General features: G+C 45.4%; 1 protein-coding gene and 1 long non-coding RNA gene across 3 annotated transcripts; one reads left to right on the plus strand and one right to left on the minus strand.

Annotated features, from left to right (window-relative positions):
• Positions 1-302: 302 nt before the first annotated feature.
• Positions 303-5,324, minus strand: LOC133280380 (uncharacterized). Of its 2 annotated transcripts, XR_009747147.1 has the most exons (4): positions 4,911-5,324; positions 2,020-2,103; positions 1,800-1,884; positions 303-1,207 (listed from the first exon to the last, which is right to left on the minus strand). It is a non-coding gene; the product is annotated as an uncharacterized LOC133280380 (long non-coding RNA). The 2 variants fall into 2 exon arrangements; XR_009747146.1 differs by having other exon boundaries at positions 303-1,884.
• Positions 5,325-5,508: 184 nt separating this feature from the next.
• MAF (MAF bZIP transcription factor) lies at positions 5,509-17,762 on the plus strand. The gene is made up of 2 exons (XM_061475049.1): positions 5,509-7,508; positions 17,694-17,762. The coding sequence occupies exons 1-2, from the start codon at positions 6,436-6,438 to the stop codon at positions 17,725-17,727; spliced, it is 1,107 nt and encodes a 368-aa protein (XP_061331033.1). The 5' UTR covers positions 5,509-6,435; the 3' UTR covers positions 17,728-17,762.
• Positions 17,763-18,049: the final 287 nt, after the last annotated feature.

An 18,049-nucleotide genomic window follows, 5' to 3' on the forward strand; every position in this document is an offset into this window, starting at 1 on the left:
TAATGCGGAACAGAAGGGAGAATAGCAGCATAGATTCTTATGAGCTAAAATAGATATAAATGGAGAGTGCATATTGCAGGACATTATCAGGACAGCTCAGGTACATAACATTAATGTAATTGTTTTACTCTCTTCCCTTAACTAATACTAGTTTTCTGCCTCTGTAGAGTTTTCAGATTAATTTCTGCACAAGTTTTTACCAGGTTCTCTGTTTACCCACTTCAGCTAATGTCAGAGCAAATACCACACTGTATAACTGAACGTGATCATCCAAGTTATAGATGATAAATTCCACCATAAAGTTTGATAAAAATCTTTATTGCAATTTCAGGTTTTATTTCTTTTAGATAAATAGATTTTTTTTTAGCATCAAAATGTCTCCATTGATTTTTACATTTAGGCAAAGCCATTTATGAAAATTAGTAAACTAGGGCATGCATCATGAAACAAGCACAGTACAAATCTTGTGACACCAACCTTTAGACACATTAGAGTCACCTGCAGCTTTTCAGTCTCACCTCCGTGCTGTCTTCCCTTCAGACAGAAAAACAGTTTCTGGATCATGCAAAGTTAATTTGGACTATTTCTAGCATTTTACAAATGTTATAAGCAAGCAATGGAAATATTTTGATTGCTAAAAAGCCGTCACCTCATTTGGACTCAGGGTACACAGAGCAAACGCACGCACTCAGGTGTAACACCGATGCTGCATCTTCCATATAGTGACTGTCAGGCACTTCCAGGGGAATAAAATCGAAGCAGCTGCTAATACCTTGTAATTCCCAGAGATAAAACACAAGCCCTCTTGGATGTGACACAAAAGCAACCAAAATATGTGTTTAAGCCTGCCTTTTCAAGCTACTTTTGTTCTAATTTACCAACAGAAACTTTACAGTCGAATAGAAGCTGTACATTTAGAGTCTGTGCAGAATGGCAAAATAGGAGACTGTACAGGAAAAAAACTACTTTTTTTTTTTTTTTTCCCCTTCTCCTTCGCACAGTTTTGAAACAGGGCAGGTCTGGTGGTTTCAGTAACACTAATGCAAAACTGCAGAATGAAGGGAGAAGCAAGTTTTATTAACAGAGAGAATTCTACATAAAATATACTGGAGCTGATGGAGGAAAGGAAGAGACAGCCAAGATGTTCAGCTGCAAGTGGAGTCCAATTTGATGCTCAGCATGAGTTTAAAGGGAAGATTTTCTCAGCCTTAAAATAAAAGAGCAGTATCAGATGCGTGTGGGGCAGAAAACTGTCGTCACAAAAATGGATTGTACCAGGCTCGGAAAAAGCACGAGTGGCAAAAGTAGCTCATTTTACTGCACTACATTTATAGATGTGCTCATCTGAATGCTCCCAGGAGGACTGGCTTTATGCGTCCGGACAAAATACACAGGCATCCCAGCACGCAGATGGTAAAACCTGAGTGTAAAGATGACCCACCACAAGTGAATTTTGCCTTTGAATTTTGGGGCGCAGACCTGTATTCTTGCCACAAGATCTGCTGATGTCCTTCACTTCTTGTAGCCCTCTGACTTAAACAAATTGCTAACATCAAGGACCTGATCCTGCTTCCATTGCAATCAATACAAGTTTTGTCATTGGTTTCAATGGGATCACGGATTCAATCCTGCAGTTCTTGAAGTCAATAGAGTTGGGGTTGTCTCTGCATAAGTAAGGTTGTGTTAATACTGCAGAATGGGCCTAAATTATATTGATTATTTGGATTTAAAGCCAAGCATAGACACAGGATTAGGGGAAAGAGAGAAATGTTTGAGAAGGTGAGTTTAGAGCAGCATACGTTCATGGCGTGGACCAGGTCAGCAGGAATGAAGCTGGAGCAAAGGCTGCAGTGGCACAGTCTCAGCCAAGTCCATCGGGAAGTACTGGGGGAAAGAGGAAAGAAATTCACTGTGGAGATCCTTTTTCATCTGCTCCTTCTAAAGTAAACCTTTGAGTCACTCATTCTTTATTAAAAATAAACAAAACATTGACAGAAGGAATTACTGTCACATACATACACACAGTAATTGATTCTGCTTCTTTGCTGCAGCGTCTTTCCCCTCTTCTCTGATACAGGGTTGTTCTGTGTTTCTGTAACACCACTGGCAAATAAGAATTTATTGTACATATGTTTGTCTTCCACTTAGTAAAAAATACACCTATATTTTCAGATAAACTTAGTAATTCATGAGGTAAGTGACTATTCATGCTAATAAGGGAGAAATATATTCTAAAGCATAATGCATTACATAAATTTGAATGCAAAATGTTCAATTATGAAGTAAATACAGGTAATGCAAATACTAAATTACATCCAATAAAAATATATAAAGAATGTGTCTTCAAAGACAGAGGCTTTTATTTGCGTCTGTAAATTGTTTAAAGAGAAAAGAATTAATAAATACTGAATTACTCTTACGATGATTTAGTTCATAATTCACCAATCCGTAATGACTCCCAGTAATCAGACTGTTGTTTCGTGCCCCCCGATGTAAGGCTGGACTGTTTCCTCAGCAATTTTATCCCTACTAGATTATCTCGTCTGATTCTATTAATTCTTTCCCATAAATCTGCTAACAGTGATATGTGATTTACTTACCCTGTTAACTGATCTGAAGACTGTTAAAAGGATTTATCTAGCCCTGCACCTAGGAGCAGTTTATGCCTTATCACTCTGTTACTCTGAAGAAGTCTTTCTGAAATCAATTTGGCTGGTTTCATAGTTAAATTCAGCGGACACTGTTTAGTTCTGCACCATAAAATAAGACACTAAATAAACAAAAGGAGCAGTAACTGTACTTAATGTGTTGGTCTTGATATGTGTTTAAGTTATAACAAATTACGCTCTGAGTCCATATAACTCATAACCTGCATGTTCTCTTCTGCTAAATCTTCTGTGTGAGATACGCACGCAGGCTTCAGCGATGGAAGTTCCTGCACACACTGCTGGCATGCTCATCCCAGTGCAGGCCGACAAGAGTGTATTGGGAGTTAATGTTTCACATCCCCCTGCATGATTTGTCAGAACACTCTCCCACAATAAATATGTGTTAGTTTGAAGGCTTACGAACCAGGTCAGCAGCAAACAGGGAGCAAGCAGGGCTCCACATTGTGTCGTCGAACGGCGATGCTTAAAAACAAACGGGAGCAAGAGGCTGTGAAAGGGACGCTGGAGTTTTCCCTCTGTGCCTGGCTCAGGGCAGGATTGTTACAAACAGTGGTGGGAAAAGGGAGCAGTCTGGGGGAATTGGCCTGCGATAATTGTGGAAAAACTGGAGACTGAATAGCTCTAATTGAAATGAAAGTGTGTGATTGTTATGGAAGAAACACTGTTAATAGAGGACTGTAAATGTTTAGACACCCATTGTGAATAGCCAAATAATAAAGAAAAATACTACTAAAATGAGAATTATATAGCGTAGGGAGGAGCATGTTGCTTCTGAAGGTTATCCAAAAATTGCTAACAATCTTTTTTTCTCTGCTGCACTGAACAGTAGAGACATTTTGGTGCAGCAGTTCTGTGTAACAATCACACAAGAACAATAGTGTACAACTAATAATTTTACTCACTGTTCTGGTAGGTCAGAGCTTCAATTAATTTGCAGCTTACATTGGTATCAATTAAGGGATGGTCCCCATTAGCTCACACAATTTCATACTCTTTGTCTGGAGTTCAGAGTTTACTCAGGAAATTTACTCGTTTGCAAATGTAGCACTTTGAATCCTCACGTCCAAACAAACTATTTTATGGTTCTGGAGCCACACTTCCACAGCCATCTATCAAACGGGCAAGTGAAATACTATGACTGTACGCTCTGAAAAGCAATAACCTTTTCATTTAAAAATATTAGCACACATTTTATGTCTCTCATAGGTGCGCATGTTAAGTGATATACAGTATCACATTCATCTTGCTCGGGAAAAAAAACAAATATAGGGAATTAGACTGTCCTGGGGGGATTTATGCCGTGAGCCTGGAAGTTTTGTTGATTCCAACAATGCGAAGAAATAGGAAAGCCAGCCCGAGTAGTTAAGTTGTATTAACTTTGTCATGAATCGCAATCTGTAAGATAAAGCTAGCAGATGTCCACGGCTCTGTGTATGTGCATGTGTTTTGGGACCGTGCAGAACTCCATTTTAATTTTGCCAGTGATGCTGGTAGCGTTTTTTAGCTTTACAGAATTGCCTCTATGATCATTTCTAGATGTAGTTATCTTCCTAAATTTGCAGTATGCCCTACCTTTCTTAGCTGCCAGGAACAGTACATACTGTATGACTTTCAGATGTTAGTACTGGCACTCGTACTGATAATGGCATAGTCAGAAAATGTTATCCATTTGTAAATCCACTAGCCAAGCACTATTTTCTAAGCAGAGATTCTTTGGCTTTGCAAATGATGATTTTCACAGTCGGCGAAAAATCACCCAGAGACTTGCCCGCACCTACAAAGTAATACCCTGTGTGCAGTTATAAATAGCAAACTCCGAGGGGGAAGGAACCGGGCAAGGGGAGCAGGGAGGATTTGAAGTACAATGTTCAAGAAGCTGGTTTAATATATGACCAAGTGTCAGAAGTCAGGTTTCTGAGAATTACTTTTCAGATAAACAACTTTATAGCACTGCACTTAATCTTACTTACTAGAGACATCTCATTTATCACGGAATTACAAGTAACTTTAATTCTATCGATATTCCCATAAAGCCCTGCCGGAAAATCGAGCATGGCAGCCCCGGAGGCTGCGGCGTTCCCCGGCCCGCAGAGGGGGACCACGGTGCGGCCGGGCCGAACCGCGCCGCGACCGGGACCGGGCGGGGACAGCGGCCGCTGCGGCGGGGCCACCCCCCGACGGCGGGACGCGTCCCGGCCGCACCGCGGCCCCGCACCGGTCGGGGACCGTCTCGGCACTGACCTTTCGACGAGAGATGGCGCTGTCGAGGTTTAAACCGAGCCGATCCGCCGCTCCGCGTCCAGCCCGCTCGCCGCTTCCACGGCCCCCCCCGGCCTCGGCCCCATCCCCCTCCCGGAGGATGGGGGGGTGCGGGAGGGGAGGCTAAAGTAAATACAATTAGTTCTAAGTGTATTAAATTAATTAGTACGGGCCATCAGTCCAACTGCGGGGGGGGGGGGGGGGAAGCGCTTGCAAACTTGCAGGGCTTTCGCACCTCTTGGCAGGGAAAAGGGGGGAATTGCTGCCCCGTCCCCGTGAAAAAATCATCGCTATGTGACGGGGGCGCGGAGCGGAGCGAGGGGCCGGCGGCCGGCACGGGGGAAGGCAAGGACCGGCCCGCAGCAGGTACCCGCGCCTGGCACAGCGGACCCGGCGGCAGCGCCGCGTTCTCGGATCCCTGCAGGGTCCCCGCGCCCGGTGCTCCCCGGCGGAAGGAGCTCCCCGCCGCCCCGCATCGTTCGCCCGAGCGGGGGCAGCTCCCGGGCACCCCACCCCCGGGGCAGGGCGCTCGCCAGAAAGCGCGCAAGGAGCGCGGCTGCCGGGACCGACCCGGCGCGATAGCGAAGAGCAGCGGCCCCGTCCCGCACCCGCTTGCCCGGTGAGTGCGGCGGGCGGCTGCGGGTAGGAAGGGGTTAAGGCGCTCCCCAGCTGACAGTCAGCTGATGGGGCCCTGATTGACAGCTCAGAAAAGTTTCCTTGTTTCTATACTATTATGCTAATGAGGGCCGGGAGGCGGCAGCCCATTGGCCCGGCGGCCGAGCCAATTTCCCATTTGACGTCAGGAGCGCTATAAAACTCAGCAATGCTTTTAAACTCTCCTGCTGGATGAAACCTTTAAAATATTTTTCATCTTCTTGCTGTAGCTTTGGGGTCGAGTGTTTTTGCGTTGTTTCCCCCCTTTTTCTTCTTTTTAAACTGTTTTTGTTATTTTAGTTGCGATACCGACTTTGATTTTTTTGTGTTTCTTTTTTTTTTTGCCTTCGCTTCTCTTTTTCCCTCCTCCCTTCCCCGATGAACGTCTCTTCTCGCTCTGCACTTTGCATGAGAAAGCCCAGAGGAAAGGCACCATGAAGTGTTAAAAATAACAAAACAAACCAACAACAACAACAAATTTACTCGCAACACCACCAGCTAACACTTCCAGCTGCAGTTTGCAAGCTGCAAAAAGAGAGAGGAGGCAGAGAAGGGAGGGAGAGAGGAGGAAAAGGAGGAAAAAAAAAAAAAAAACCTTTATGCAAAAGGCGAATAGCAAGAGCCCCTCGCTCTGATGCATCAGCGGCAGCGGAGACTCTGCAAGGGATAACGCGGAGCGGGAGCGCCGGGGCGAATTGGAGCGGAGGCTGCGCGGGGCCGTGGCGAGAGGCAGAGGCAGGAGAGAGCGGAGCGGAGCTCGCCAAAAATCAAGCTGGCTCACCCGGTGGCAACTCAGAGCAGTCCCCTCGCTCCCGGAGCGCACCCTTTCTGGAGGACTCTCAGCAGCAAAAGGATGGCATCAGAACTGGCAATGAGCAGCTCCGACCTGCCCACCAGTCCCCTGGCCATGGAATATGTTAATGACTTCGATCTGATGAAGTTTGAAGTGAAAAAGGAGCCGGTGGAGACCGATCGCATTATCAGCCAGTGCGGCCGCTTGATCGCCGGGGGATCGCTCTCTTCCACCCCGATGAGCACGCCCTGCAGCTCGGTGCCCCCGTCCCCCAGCTTCTCGGCGCCCAGCCCCGGCTCCGGCACCGACCAGAAGACCCACCTTGAAGACTACTACTGGATGACGGGCTACCCGCAGCAGCTGAACCCGGAGGCGCTGGGCTTCAGCCCCGAGGACGCGGTGGAGGCGCTGATCAACAGCAGCCACCACCCGCTGCCCGGCGCCTTCGATGGCTATGCTAGAGGGCAGCAGCTGGCCGCGGCCGCCGGCGCCGGCGGCTCCGTGCCGGCCGAGGAGATGGGCTCGGCGGCCGCCGTGGTGTCGGCGGTGATCGCCGCGGCGGCGGCGCAGGGCGGCGCGCCCCACTACCACCACCACCACCACCACCCGCACCACGGCGGCGGCGGCGGCGGCGGCGGGCACCCCCACGCCGCGGCGCCGGGCAGCGCGCCGCCCTCCTCCGCCTCCTCGGCCGCTGGCTCCGGCGGCGGCGGCGGTGGCGGCGGCGGCGGCGCCGGGGGGCTGCACCACCCGCACCACGGCGGCGGCGGCGGCGGCCTCCACTTCGACGACCGCTTCTCCGACGAGCAGCTGGTGACCATGTCGGTGCGGGAGCTGAACCGGCAGCTGCGGGGCGTCAGCAAGGAAGAGGTGATCCGGCTGAAGCAGAAGAGGAGGACCCTCAAAAACAGGGGCTATGCCCAGTCCTGCCGCTTCAAGAGGGTCCAGCAGCGGCACGTCCTGGAGTCGGAGAAGAACCAGCTGCTGCAGCAAGTGGAGCACCTAAAGCAGGAGATCTCCAGGCTGGTCCGGGAGAGGGACGCCTACAAGGAAAAGTACGAGAAGCTGGTCAGCAATGGCTTCAGAGAAAACGGATCCAGCAGTGACAACCCTTCCTCTCCAGAGTTTTTCATGTGAGTGCCCACAGCCTTGCCACCTTAACTAAAAGTTCTCCGTGTGAGTTGTTGTTGGGGGCTTTGCTAGAGCGACAACCCGGCTTGCCACCTTGTATTACCTTTTTTAAAAAAACAAAACTCAAAACAATTTTAAAACAAAGTTGTGTTTTGGGGGGTTGGTTATTTTCTTTATTTTGTCTTTTCTTTCCTTTTTTTTTTTTTTTTTTTTCTTTTTAAGGTGGGCTGGCTCCGTGTTGGCCAACCAAGTTCTACATGAGTTTCTTTCCTGTTTATTATTTTTTTCATTTTTGTGGGGGCTTGCTGTTGTATTTCCTTTTTTTCTTCTTAAATTTAAAAGATCCAACTCGTCACCAACTCAGTTCTTCATATGAAGCTTGCTCTTCTTTGAAACCTGCCATCCACATTATATATATATATATTTTTAAGTTCATGAGGTTTTTTTCTTTTGAGCTTGCTGTGTCCAAAAAAAAGTCAGATTTCTCTTTTTTTTTTTTGCCATCCTGAGTTCTTCATATGAGATTTGAGCTTTGCAAAAAGAAAAATAATATTAAAAGAAAAAAAAAACAAAAAAAAACAAAAACAAAAACAAAAAAATACAAAAACAATGTGAAATTTTTAGACTCCAGCTTGCTGAGTTCCATCAGTTTTTAGCGTTGTTGTGCAAAACTAGAGATAAGCCTAGATCAACTTGCCAAAATCAAGCCTGCATCAACCTTCGGTGTGTTCATGTGAGTTTTGGCCTTAATCAGCCAAATGTGAGACTGTAGTCTGCCATTAGAATCCCATACTCATCTCATGCATTACGCTTGCTATTTTGTCTTAGCAACAATGAACTATAACTGTTTCAAAAGACTATGAAAAAGAGACATTATATAAATAAAAAACCCTGCATGCTGGTCATGTATGGTATAATTATTTTTTTTTTTTTTTCTTTTGCTTGGAAGTGGAATTTTGGAGACTATTATGGCATGGCATTCATCCTTTTGTTTTATTGCCTCATCACTTTTTTGGGTTGAAAGCAAAAAAGTGCAACCTTTGATCTTCCTCCTCCTCTTCCTCCCCATTAAAGTTTGCATCTGCTCTAAAACTGCTTTGAGTTACTCAAAACTTCAGACTTCCTTTTAAATGCACTGAAGCATTCCCTCTCAAAAAACCTGCCAGAATGGATTTTGATAACCTTAAGTGGCAAAAAAAAAAAAAAAAAAAAAAAAAAAAAAAGAAAAAATACAAAAAAAATCACAAGAACTTTGTAAAGACGTTTGAACACAAAATTCACGTCTTGCTTGGGGGATTGATATTGAAACCATGCTGTTGACTAAAACAGTCTAAATATTAATTTTAGGTGATCTGCCCCATTTTTTTTTTCCTTTTGCATTTGGTCATTGTCAAATGTGGAATGCTCTGGGTTCCTAGTATATATAATTTAATTCTAGTTTCTGTCATCTGTTAGCCCAGTTAAAATGTATGCTACAGATAAAGGAATGTTATAGATAAATTCGAAAGAGTTAGGTCTGTTTAGATGTAGATTTTTTTTTTTTTTAAGATTGATGCACTAAATTGTTTACTGTCGTGATGTAAAGGGGGGTAGAATTTGCAACGGGACTGTTTTAAAAAGTAGTTTATGCAGCATGTGCTTGCAACTTAAATATAAGTTGGGTATATGTAGTCCTTGCTATACCACTGACTGTATTTGAAAACCAAAGTATTAAAAGGGGAAGGCACCTCTGTGTATATCTACAGAGGTATTTTACATTAAAAATGTATAGGTTGTTTTTGGTTTTTGTTTTGTTGTTTGTTGTTTTGTTGTTTTTCTTTTTTTTCAAAATTGAAGTATTGGGGACTGAATTGCACTAAGATATAATCTGCAAACATATAACACAAAAACAACAAAAAAAATTATGAACCTGTTTAGAACGCTAATACAGTTTATGCAGTTATAAAGATGGCATTACTGCACAGTTTTAAAATGATGCAGATTTTTTTACAGTTGTATTGTGGTGCAGAACTGGATTTTCTGTAACTTCAAAAAATTCCACAGTTTTAAAGGCAATAATCAGTAAATTTTATTTTCAGGGACTGATATCCTGTCTTTTAAAAAAAAAAAAAAGAAAATGGAAAGTAAATCTTACCACAATAAATATAAAAAAATCTTGTCAGTTACTTTTTCTTTTACATATTTTGCTGTGCAAAATTGTTTTATATCTTGAGTTACTAACTAACCACGTGTGATGTTCCTATGTGCTTTTCTTTCATTTTCGACTCTATGGTTATATCAAAAGAGAGAATAATCTACAATAATAAACTGCATTTTTTTGATTCCGTACTCAGTTTCTTAGTCTGTAGTTCAAAGTTCAATAACTCTGAGAGCAGTACTTCAGCGTACTGCCTGGCAAAGGGGTGATGCTGGCACAAGAGCTGGACTCAATAATATTCAGGAGGGGAGAAGGGAGAGGATAGCTTTGTGTGAAACGGAAAGCTGTCGCCCGCTAGAAATCAAGTTATCTTTCAGGTAGATGAAAAACATGAGTTTTCAGGTGCTGCTTCTGACTTCTCAGTATTGCAGTGAGCTCAGTTTCAGTGACTCAGATCATCCCACCAGGTTTTAGAAGATCTCAAAGGGGAGGTCTGCTTAAAAACCTGATGACATGATATGGCCCTGTATTTTGATTGTTTTATGATGGAGCAAAGTGAAAGGGAAGACTTCACATCCTCTTATCATCTGATCTAAGCATGCCTGTCTCTAGTAAGAGATGACACCGCATCAGGCTTGGCTTGTCACAGAGCCACTTAACGCTAGATCGAAAGATTTCTTGCCATTTGGGTCCATACTGCCTCCTTTTTTTTTTCCCTTTGCTTTCCCCCCACCTTCTTTCATTTGTCCTGTGGTTTTCTTTTCCCCCCAACCCCTTTTTTTCTTTGCTGCAGGCCTTAGAAAGCCTAGAGAGAACTGAGAAGCAGAGAGGAAAAATAACCAAATTCAAAGGACTTCCTCCAACTTTTGAGAGTTATTTGTTCTAGACAATCAATCCCCAAAGGTTAATGTGCTAGAAACATTCAGGTCTCCCAGCCCCTCTTCACTGCACTTCTCCATGTCAAAGGGAATTATGACTTCGAAAGGCTCCTCAAACCCTCAACCCAGTTCATTTAAAGCCACCTTCCCCAACAGCCTCCAGTGTCTGTTCACAGAGTCCTCTCCCACCCTTTGAATGGGTGTATCTGCCTGGTTCAAGAAGTGGAGGCCTCTCCAAAGGATGCTCCAGCCCTCCCAGGATCGGGGTTTTGTCTCCAGACCCAGGTTTATAAACACCAGCAGGTGTTTATTCCCTTATATCTCCCTTTCCCACTGTTGGTGCAGCTGTAAGATCGTCCCTCCTGGGCACTGATGGCAGTGGAAGGCGGGGACCTGTTGCTGTTCCTCTGCCGAGCCGGTCCAGCCCATGGCTTGGACCCCATCCTGCTCTGAGTGCTGAGGTTAGGATGCAGCCCCAAGTTCCCTGCGGTGCCTGCAGCGACAAGAGCCTGCATTCATGGGCACTGAGTGCTGCTGAAGGTCAGCATGCTCCTGCTCAGGTCCCTCTGGAAGGGGAAGGACACCCAACCCTGTCGTGGGTGACAGCCGTGGTCCCCGATGCCGATGCGGCGCCTCACCCCTCCCCAGCACCGGGGCACCAACCTGCCCTTTGGCATCTGACCTGCTGTTGCACCAGGGTTTGAGTAATGGTTCAAGCTCCAGATTCTGGTTAATTCAAGTTCCATTTTCTGGTTAATGTGTAATCTGTGAGTAAACTGGTTGCTATTGGCCGAGCAGAGAATTATCTCCCCTCATAAAGACAGGGCTGCTTTTTATTTCTTCTTCCACCCCCAGTTCCCTGGCTGAGCCTTTACTGATGCCCATTTTTTTTCACAGGGGGTCACTTAGAGGTTTCGCCGTGGCCCTTGCCAAGAGCTCCTGAAGGAGCCCTAGGGAAGGGAAAGAACGAGGCCTCTCCTTGGGAAAGCCCCCACCGAGGGAGCGTGGAGCCCCAAGTACCCGAAGCAGGACCCAGTTCTGGTCCAGCCTCTTTCCTGCACTCCTCTGCTGCTCTGGGTTTCCTCTCAGGTGGAGTAAGGAGCAGGCACTAAGAATTAGTAGTAGCGCAGAGCGAGGGGAGCACTGCTGCCTCCCTGAAGTGTCTTCTTTCTCGGAGGGAAAAAAAAAATCCACCCTGTTTGAACAGCAGTAAGAGAAATCCTTCCTAGAAATAGACTGGGTGCAGAAGGGAGAATTCCCATCACACAGCCAACCTGAAGGGAAAAAAGGCTCTCTCCCAGTTTGACATCGTTATGACACATTGCAATCTTGCTTTGCAAATAAGAGAATACAGCCTTCTTAGGGTGCACTTGAATTTGAGCCTGAAACACGATAACTGCCCAACTGAAGGGGGGTGGGGGTGGGAAATAGATGCACATTTTAATGTTCACTAAAGCAAAGGGAGTATTGGGGTTCTCTATATAAATCATGGCAGGGGAGCGCCCACCTTTGCCGAAGGACTGCTTGCTGGGGACTAATTGGAACCGCTCTGCTCTGAATAACCTACATTCATTAATCACCCCTTGCTTGACTCTGGCCTCAATCCTGCTCCCACTGAGCTCGGAGGTACAATCCCCAACGATTTCAAAGGGGAGCAGGATCCCGCTGCTCTCCTGCAGGTACCTCACCAGCTGAAGCAGGGGGAACGCCACCTGAGCTGGGCAATCATGTATCAAAAGGCATGTGTGGTCTTAATCTACCCATCACTAACAGCATCCTATTTTTCCCATAGTCCTGTAGTGCTTTCCCATTTATTAACTACATTACAAAGAACTTTCATGTGACCGATGCGGGAGATGCATGCATGGAGAGTGGCCCTTCCTTTGCTGGCTGGGAAATGGTATGTGCACTGCAGCTCAGGCTCCACTTTCCTCCCCATCCCACCTCACCTTAAGCCTTTTTTCATTCCTCCCCCTCACAAAATGAAACAGAACCCAATGCCAGACCTCCGAGCTTCTGCTGAGCAGAGTCCAGGAGTATTTTTGTGTTTGTGCTGCAGCGTTTTCCCTGCCCGAGAACTGCTATCCTGGACCACATCCTAAAGAAAATAGGGTAGAAGGGAGGGAACTGTCCCTGTCACACCAGTGTGTATTTATTTCTTGGGCAGTTTCTCACCACCGCTGTGCAGGCACTGTGCGGGAAGTGCCCATTTGCAAACGGAGCGCCGAGACCTTCTATTTATTAGAAAGTCTTCTTCATCCTTTTAACACAAAACGGCCCGTGCTGCATCAAAATGCCACTTGAAAACTACCCCCACGCGAAACATGGCAGTAAATTTTCAGTTTAAAACATAAACTTTCCCAGCTCTTTTTTCTTTCCCCTTTCCCCCTTCTGAAAGCTTTTGCGCAGCTGTTTCCTCTCCCTCCCTCTGCATAGTGTGTAGGAAGTTCTCTATCTAGAATCATTCATAATTTTAATACCAATTTCTATTTGACATAATATACTAATATCAGATAGAGAGTGTAGCTGCTTCCTGGATTTAGGGAGGAAATGATGCATATATCAGAATTATCTGCTCAGATGCCAGAACTACATTGGTGTCATTTCAGCATATGCTGCATTGAAAGGAAATCCTCTATATTTATTACTGCGATCATCAGAGGAGCTAAATGGACCCACTGTTTCTGACACCTGTTCAGATGGCTGAATTTAAAATTTCACGCAGGGGAAAGAAAGAAAACAATCCTACATACTTCAGTGTTAGGAATTAAGATTTTTCAATAAACTTTATTCCCTTCCTCTTTCCAAATCACTGTGTTGTAAGCGGCTGCCACAGGGCTTGGGCATTCCAGGGGCAGCTATGGAGAATGGGATAGATTTTGTTTGCTCAGCCAGGACAGAGCCCGGTCCTGCTTGTACACACACACACACTCAAGCTGTCTGTAGTCAAATGCTTCACATATCTGTTTGAAGTGCAGGTCTCGGTATGAGTAACAAGAGGTAGCACACCCCAGGACGTGGCAGAGGTGAGTGGCTGTGGAGAGAATTCATCTTTTCTGGGGGAGAGCCGAGCACTCAACCACTTCACACTTCTTATGGCTCCTCTAATGAATTTTTTGGGGGGCAGCAGATACAAATCAATAGATTAAAATACTGTACATTCTTGCTGCATCTAATTCTTGACTGCCTGAAATTGTGGGGGAGGACCGTGAATAACATTTGTCACTCTCTGAGGGCTGAGTGCATTCAGATTTGTGAGCTCAAAGCCAACACGATGCAAAAATAGTCCAGGATGTGACTTAACTTTTCAAGTGAGAAGCAAAAGGCCAGGGATCGGCGAGGCTGTAGCCGGGTATAATGGCAGATAGGCAGCTCCAGCCCCGGCTATCTACCACCGTATCAGGTTGACCAGGCACAGTGTGATAACATCTCAGTGCCCTTGATGCAAGCTGCCTGTGTCTAACTGCTCTCTGAAATGATAATTTTTTTTCACTGTTGCTGTACCCACTGTTCTTCCCACCGAAGTCTAGCTTTTACACCCGTGCCACTTCTGCAGCAACAAAGCATGCAGGCTTCTAGTTGTGGTGCAGTGGGTTTCAGGGATGGAGATTGCCCTGCCTCTTCCCTTGCTTGGTTTGAAGCCCTATGAACTTTGTGACATGCTTTCCTTTATTTTACTTTATTTTTATACTTTTTTTAAAATTCATCTCTATAAGATACCTTGCAGGGAGGGAAGTCAAAACCAGAGCAGAAGTTTGCTAGAAGTGGTGCTTCTGCACCACACATTGAAAAAAACACCCAGCGACCAACAAAATCAAGCAGTGTCTCCAAGTTTCCAGCGGGGGTAGGGAATGGAGTGTCCCTGGTAGCTGCTCTCAATTGTTAATTTATAAAGAAGCACAGTCCTGAAGAACGCTCTCAGCAGCCTGTCCCCCGTTAAGCAGAAATGTCAATGGCTGCGCACGGAGGCGTTAAGGCTCAACACCCTGTGTCAGCGGGAGCTCAGGCGTCTCCCTGCCCTTCGTCCCTTGGTTTTCGGTGTGGAAATCGGGTGTCCCCGACGGCTGCGGGGATCGGGGTGCGCGGGGACACACATTGGCCTCCCCTCCTTTTGCCGGTGCCGGGAGCGAAACGCACATTTTGGGAGAGTTCTGGCACGGATTTCAAACCCCTGCTTCCGGCAGCCTGGCAATAGCGCGGGTCGGGCAGGGGTCTAGAGCGGTGTAACCCCCCCGATCTTCCCCCGACGAGCAGCGCTCCGCGGGCAGCAGGGACAGCACCGGCGCCCGCAGCGGGGCGGGGACGGGCGGGCACGGACCTTCCCGACCCCAGCACAGCCCTGCAGGCGAAGGGGCTCACACGCGCAAACACACACACACACACACACACACACACACACACACACACACGGTGAGACTGCCCCCGGCGTCCCACCGCGGCCAGGTACGGGAGGGAAGGACCGGGACCCGGACCAGGACCCTGACATGGACCCGGTCCCGGGCCAGGTCTGGGAAGGGGAAGGATGAGGGCAGCATCCTTTGTTTGATTGTTTGTTTGTTTGTTTGCTTGTTTGTTCGTTTCTAAATTCAATGCGTGGAACAAAAGGGGATTCTATGCGTAAGTAAAGGATCCGTCCCTGCATCCAAAGCTTAGCTCCGATGTGTCACCCAGGCGGCTTCAGCTGGCTGACCGTCCTCTAGGTATGTTCCTAGAGCACTTCCCTTTGGTTTTGTTCACACTCTCCTCTCTTCCTCTTTTCGTCTTTTTTCTCCCCTTTTTCTTTTCTCGTTTTTTTGTTTTTTTGTTTTGTTTTTTTTCCTCCTTTTTCCTTCACTTTTTCATTTCACCTGTGCTCACATGGAGACCGGTCTAAACCCCACCTCATTCAAAGGGAGCTTTTTAAATGACATTTTGCATCAGGCCCTGGGATCTCTGCAGGGAGCAAGATGAGGGGTGGGCAGGATTTACAATTCATGTCTTTTGAGGAATCTGAAGTATGGAGAGTGGCACTTTCTGAGGCTGTTTCCTGAGTCTGTGTGGATGTATCTCAGAATGTGTGTGTGATTAAGCTTAAAGCCATTTTCTATAAGAAGCCAGGCAGATTCACTTCCCTGCAGCCTGAACTTCTCCACTTCCCCAATTTTGAAACAGAAGTGCTTTCCAAGGCCTTGACAGTGAGCTGTCATGATGCTAAAGGGGATGGGGCCAGAATCAGTTATATTTGTGGTAGCAGCTTCTAAAGCCGTGGCTCTCTCCACTGCAAACAGCCCTTTTGCTCCCTCAAGCACTTGGAGCTTAGAGTACAAAAGTGAACCAAACAAGACCTGGTATTTTTTTTCTCCTCTCCCCTCTGCCCAACTTAACTGCCTCCAAATTCCCTGATGAAAGCATTTCAGTATGTAGGAAGAGCTGCTGGAGCCTGCAATGCGATTCAGTATTTTGTGGTGTGGGATGAACAGATTTTCCTTTCCGTAGGATTTCCTCCTGCAAAGTCATTGTAGAGGAGGGAATACGGTAAGATTAAATCTGGTTAAAATACTATATTCATGTCACACCAGATACAGTCTCCAGACTGTGCACAGTCTTTCAGCTTCCTTTATTGTGAAATCCTTTTAAAATAGCACAGTATAGAGTAGAAAACTTACTCAAGTAAAACTCTTCTTGCACCAACTCTGTCAGATAAAATGAAGGAAAGTGATCAGCCTTCTTGAATTAATAAATCTGTTTAGTGTTTAATTAATAAATCTGGCTGCCTTTGTGCTGTCTTACTTTCTTTGACTCCGTTGTTAATGAACTGATAGTTAAATAAAGCTGCTAAATGAATCAATGTGCCTCTCTCATGAAAGTGGATTAAGGTCCTGCTTAAGGTCTCCTATGATGTATCTGAATGGTTGTGGTTTTAGAGCAGGGGTGGCCACAGCAAAGGCTGAGACTGCTAAAAGCAGGCTGACCACATCTCTTTCTAGATGCTCTTCAGGTGTGAGGCTTGAGTACCTATTCCTCTCAGCCCCATGCATTAATAACAGGATGGATTCACTGATTGGCATGAAAGCAGAGGCCGTCTTGAGGAAAATGACACTAAAGGTCTACAGGAGTCATTTGCTTTAAGAGAGCCCGGGCCGTGGGCCAAGTATTGCATTTAAGGAAGCACCATCCCCCTTTTTTTATTAAAAAAAAAAAAAAAGAAAAAAGAAAGAAGTGGAAAACAAAACAGAAAAGAAAAGGAACTGTTGCTTTCAGTGGCATGATGCAGGGACCATTTCAATGCGCCTGTCCCACCTTTGGGAGGGATGAGGGAAAGGGGTCATTCAACTGGTACCAAATGTGCAGTGGACTTCTGTTTTCAAAGCTGATTTGGAACCAGAATGCTGAAAAAGTGCCTATAGTTTGTCTTCTTTTTGTTTCTCAGATTCAAACTGATCAGACTTGGGGTTTATCCTTGCTCTGATTACACTGTATAGTTACAATGGATGGAGCTAAAGCATTCCTGCAGGCGGCTTCTAGAAAATATGTGTATGTGCTTGTGTATGCACACTCAGGGAGAGAAAGTTAACTAAAGGGGACACACAAAAATACCCATATTTAGGAAATGTGGATTGACTCATTGACTTATCTCACTTATTGTACAAGGATCCACTCTATGGTGATTCTTTTGGTCTAAATTAGATTTTAAATATGTGTTGACAGGATGAATTTGTACAGTGTGAGTAACTGCAGGGAGAAATGACAGTTCTGCTTTTGTTATTAAACTACTGTCTGGAAAATAATAGACTGTGTACAAAAATTGATTATTATTTTGCCAATTACATTAGTGCAGCTAATAAAAATCATTAAGAGAGAAATGCAGGAAGCTGCACGCTTTGAAGTCCTAGAAGCTGATATTCACTGGTGAGGCAAAAATATGTGTTTTTAAGGTAATTTGTCAGCAGGAATCTCCTGTTATTAATGTGAAGTAAAGACTAAATGTGTGAGCTAGAAATGTTTCCCTTCAAAATGTGTTAATTTTCCCTTCACTCACTCACAGCCAGTGAACAGTACACGAGACTTTCTAAATTTGATTTAGGATTTGCACGTAAAAAGTCCTATTCTGTACCATAGTGGCATGACAGTCATGTTTTACAATGTTAAAAATCCCTTCTAATGTTTTATTTTTAATCTATTTACTAAATTAGGTACCCGAGAGAATCGTCTACAACGGTGATGTGAAAATCCTGTTACCTGAGGTCAAAACAAAAAATAAAGGTATGTTTCCATTTTCATTAGCAGTTTGACATATTTCAGCAGGGGTGGTAATTTTTAACTGCTTTGTTTTCTGCTGCTAAGACAGTGCTTTTTGGTCCAGCCCCGGGGAGCTGGTGACAGTCGGTGGTGCAGTTTTCTGGGCTTTCAGATGAGGCTGACTTTCAGGTGCCTACAAGAACCATTTGTAATGATGGGGCTTTGTACTTTTGTCAGCCAGGCAGCTCTCCCGTGTCCCACAACTCATATATAATCCTTTGCAAATGTTTTCTTTCTTTTCCTTCAAATG

The sequence above is a fragment of the Pezoporus flaviventris genome, unplaced genomic scaffold (genome assembly GCF_033815535.1).
Source record: "Pezoporus flaviventris isolate CSIRO_AGI_PZ_B2104156 unplaced genomic scaffold, CSIRO_AGI_Pfla_v1 ptg000082l, whole genome shotgun sequence".
Classification (NCBI taxonomy): Eukaryota; Metazoa; Chordata; class Aves; order Psittaciformes; family Psittacidae; genus Pezoporus; species Pezoporus flaviventris.